Below are 4,036 nucleotides of genomic sequence, written 5' to 3' on the forward strand. Positions count from 1 at the left end.
CTGAAAAATAGTGTTTGGTTTGCGTTTTTCATTCTTGTTTTCTAAAAAAATAGCTAGCGTTTTCTAGAAAAACAGAGAATGACAAAAAGTCGTTTTCTGTTTTCTAGAAAATGCGCGTTTTCCAGAAAATGAAAATGAAAACGGTGCAAACCAAACGCACCCTAAATCTCTTCTTTTTTTTTCTTTTTTTTTCTCTGTTGTTAGGCCTGATATCTCTTCATATCAGGCACATATTGAGCCTGATATAGAGAGATATCAGGCCCAACATGGGTTTGATCTCTTATAACATGTTTGAGAAAAAAATTGAAAAAAAATAAATAAAGAGAAGATAAAAAGGAAGAAGGAAAGAGAAGATACATTGCATAGTAGGAAATAGAAGAGAGAGAAATGACAAAGAAAAGAAAAAAGAAATAAGTTAAATTTGTCAGGAGGGTAGAATAGGAAGACCATGGTAAAAAAGTACGTCATTTGATAAATGCTAAAACATTATATACCTTTTAATAAATTCAAAAATCTAAATACGCCTTTTATAAATTATCGAATATTAATTCTTCTTTTTAACTTCTCTTTAATGAATTGAGAATCAAGTTTTTTTTATATGTGTCTTCTATCGAGATGAGTTGGGTGACTGCTGGCTTTTGATTTAATTAAGATAGATATCACGATTGATGAGCCGGTTTCCACATGGTCTATGATATTAAAATATTAATTCTTCTTTTAACTTCTCTTTACTGAAGTGAGAATCAAGCTTTTTTTTATGTGTCTTCTATCGATGAGTTGGGTGACCGCTGACTTGTGATATAATTAAAATAGATCTCACTATTGATGAGCTGGTTCCAACTGGTTTATGATCTAATTCTTCTTTTAAATTCTCTTTAATAAAGCGATGATCAAGCTTTCTATATGTGTTTTCTATAAGTAAAAATTTATGTGACCAAAAAGAAAGAAAAAAAAAAACATTCAGCAGCTATCTTTATCTGAAAAAAATCTTCATCTTTTTTCTTTCATTTAAATTTTCATCTGGTTTAGATAAAGAAATCATTGTTGATGTGCAATATATATATTTTTTATTTTTTAAATAAGAATCTAAATTAATTGAATTTAAAAATCAATTGATATCTCGAACTAGACGTCCATGCTGATCGACATTTAAATTAAAATGAATAATCTGATAACTATTTTTTAAAAATAATTTAAAGATTAAAAAAAAATCGGGTCAGAAATTTTCATTAATAAATGAGCAATTTAGATGGTAATTTAAAAGTGTAAAATAAATATTTTAATCAGGAGTATTTTCCTAATAAAATAAAAATTTTAAATCATAGCGATATCGTTAATTAAAATCAGAGCTAATAACATTAAGGGAGTATTCTCGAATGTCAACTGTAATTATTGCTTCTCCTTTCTCCTCTCCTCCAAAGGCAGCAGCCACATCCACAGCAAACGAATAACTTGTGCATCGTTCCTACCCGCAGGCATGGCAATGGAAGTAGCTTTGGCGACTTCTGCGGTTCGCTTCCTGGGCCAGAGGGTGGCTGATCTCCTCCAACTCGACAAGAAACTCAAAGAATTAGTTGGTATTGAAGGGAGGATGGAGAAACTCAAGGAGTTGTCAACAATTATCGACGCGGTGATCCAAGATGTTGAGGTCTGCTCTGTGAGGGATGCCACTGCGAAGGACTTGCTAAGGAAGCTCAAATACTTGGCCTACGATCTGGAGGATGTTGTGGATTACTACGACACCGAAACTTTGCGGAAGCAAAGATCAAAAGCATATTCCAGGCCGGTGCGCGATTTCTTCTCTTCTAATAATAATCAACTTGTATTTAAGAGCAGGATAAGTGGCATGATAAAAGCAGTGAGGAAGAATCTAGATTCTATTTTGAAGCAAAAGTCCATTCTTGAAAATTTGCCACAAGGCACTAATCGGATCTCACCAAGTGCCTACAGAGAGATCCACTCGCACAATAGCTTGGTTGTTGTAGGGAGAGAAACAGAGAAGAAGATGATTGTCAACATGTTAACGGATGACGAAGGAAGCAGCAGTGGTACATTGAAGGTCATCGCCATAGTTGGGATGGGTGGCCTAGGAAAGACTACACTTGCTCGGCATGTTTTCAATGACGAGAGGGTGAAAGCTTATTTTAGAAAGCTTAGGATGTGGAAAGTTGTCGGTGCAGAATTTGATCTTACCAAGATAATGAAATCTATTTTAGAATTGGCTACGGATGCACCAGTCAAAATCTCAGAAGCAGAGTCAGTGAGGAGGAAACTAGAAAAAGCATTATCAGAGAAGAGATTTCTGCTCGTGTTAGATGATGTATGGAATGAAGATGCATTACAGTGGATGGCGCTGGAAGCAGCCTTATCATGTGGGGCAAGAGGAAGTAAAGTTTTATTGACTACTCGTAGTCGAGAGGTCTCTTCGATCATGGGCTCATTCAATACCCACCAAATGCAGCAGTTGTCCCGGGATGATTGTTTGTCCTTGTTTCAACAATTTGCTTTTGGAGACGAAGAACCAAATAAGAAATTGATGGAAATCGCCGGAAAGATTGTTGAGAAATGTGGTGGTGTGTGTTAGAAGAAGAAGAGGGAGAGAACGAGAAATAACATGAGAGCAATAAAATCTATTGTTAATTGATATTTGCCCTAAGGACAATACAATATATAATGTTCAAAAGTACTTGGTCAAATAACTAATTAACAAATAACAGAATTATTCTAAGAATAATTCTGAGAATAATTATAACAGAATTATTAGAATAATCCAAATACTAATATGATTTGATTTGGTAATTTGATCCGGTCAATTTGGATAATTCTGTTATATCTCTTTTACCCCCTGACAAACTCAGCGGGAGATCTCTGACGTTGAGTTTGCTTGCTAACTTGTTGAAACGTTGTCTGGATAGTGGCTTAGTAAAGATGTCAGCGATTTGATCTTTAGCAGAAATATAAGAGACGGATAACTGTTGAGTTGCCACACGTTCACGAACAAAATGAAAATCAATTTCCACATGTTTTGTATGAGCATGAAAAATTGGATTTGCTGTAAGATATGTTGCTCCAATATTGTCGCACCAAATTTTTGGTGCAATATTTGATGCAAGATGAAGTTCAGAGAGAAGTGATTGAAGCCAAATAATTTCTGACGTTGTATTTGCTATAGCTTTATATTCCGCCTCAGTGCTTGAACGAGATACCGTAGGTTGCTTTTTCGAATTCCATGAGATAAGATTTCGTCCAAGAAATATTGCATATCCACTAGTAGAGCGTCTATCTTCAGGAGAACTTACCTAATCCGCATTACTATATGCATGTAAATCTCGAGATGATTGGCGATATAAAAGAAGACCATGTAGAATAGTGCCTTTGAGATAGCGAAGTATTCTTTTTACATTATCCCAATTTTGTTCGGTTGGAGCATGCATGAATTGGCAAGCACGATTTACCGCAAAAGTAATATCAGGACGTGTGATAGTGACATATTGTAAGGCCCCAATAATACTTCGATAAATTTGTGGATCAGATAGAGCAGGAGAGGATGAAGTTGGAGAGTTGTTTATAGCAATTGGCGTAGAGACCGGGCGTGCTCCATCCATTTTGGCTTTTTGAAGAAGTCCAGTAATGTATTTGCTCTGAGAGAGAAGATAGCCATCCTCATGTGGAATAAGCTCAATACCAAGAAAAAAACGAGCAATACCCAAATCTCTAGTAGGAAATTCTTGATTGAGAAGACTTAATAAAGTTGTGATACCCTTGTGATCATTGCCGATTATCAGAATGTCATCCACATAAATAAGAAAAAATATCATATTTTCATCATTATATTTGTGAAATAGAGACGAATCAGTCTTTGATCCAGAAAATCCTTGAGCTTGTAACCAATTAGATAGTCGATGAAACCATGCACGAGGAGCTTGTCGAAGACCATATAAGGATTTCTTGAGTTGGCAAACATGAGATGGAAATTGTGGATGAATGAAACCAGGTGGTTGCTCCATAAATATAGTTTCCTCAAGATGACCATGGA

The 4,036-nt window shown here is 35.4% G+C and overlaps 1 protein-coding gene across 1 annotated transcript; it reads left to right on the plus strand.

Annotated features, from left to right (window-relative positions):
* Window positions 1-1,390: 1,390 nt before the first annotated feature.
* Window positions 1,391-2,672, plus strand: LOC122056285 (putative disease resistance protein RGA4). The gene has a single exon (XM_042618167.1). It carries the CDS (start codon window positions 1,478-1,480, stop codon window positions 2,582-2,584), a length of 1,107 nt encoding a protein of 368 aa, XP_042474101.1. The 5' UTR covers window positions 1,391-1,477; the 3' UTR covers window positions 2,585-2,672.
* The last annotated feature ends 1,364 nt before the right edge of the window (window positions 2,673-4,036 follow it).

The sequence above is a fragment of the Zingiber officinale genome, chromosome 3B (genome assembly GCF_018446385.1).
Source record: "Zingiber officinale cultivar Zhangliang chromosome 3B, Zo_v1.1, whole genome shotgun sequence".
NCBI classification, from domain to species: Eukaryota; Viridiplantae; Streptophyta; class Magnoliopsida; order Zingiberales; family Zingiberaceae; genus Zingiber; species Zingiber officinale.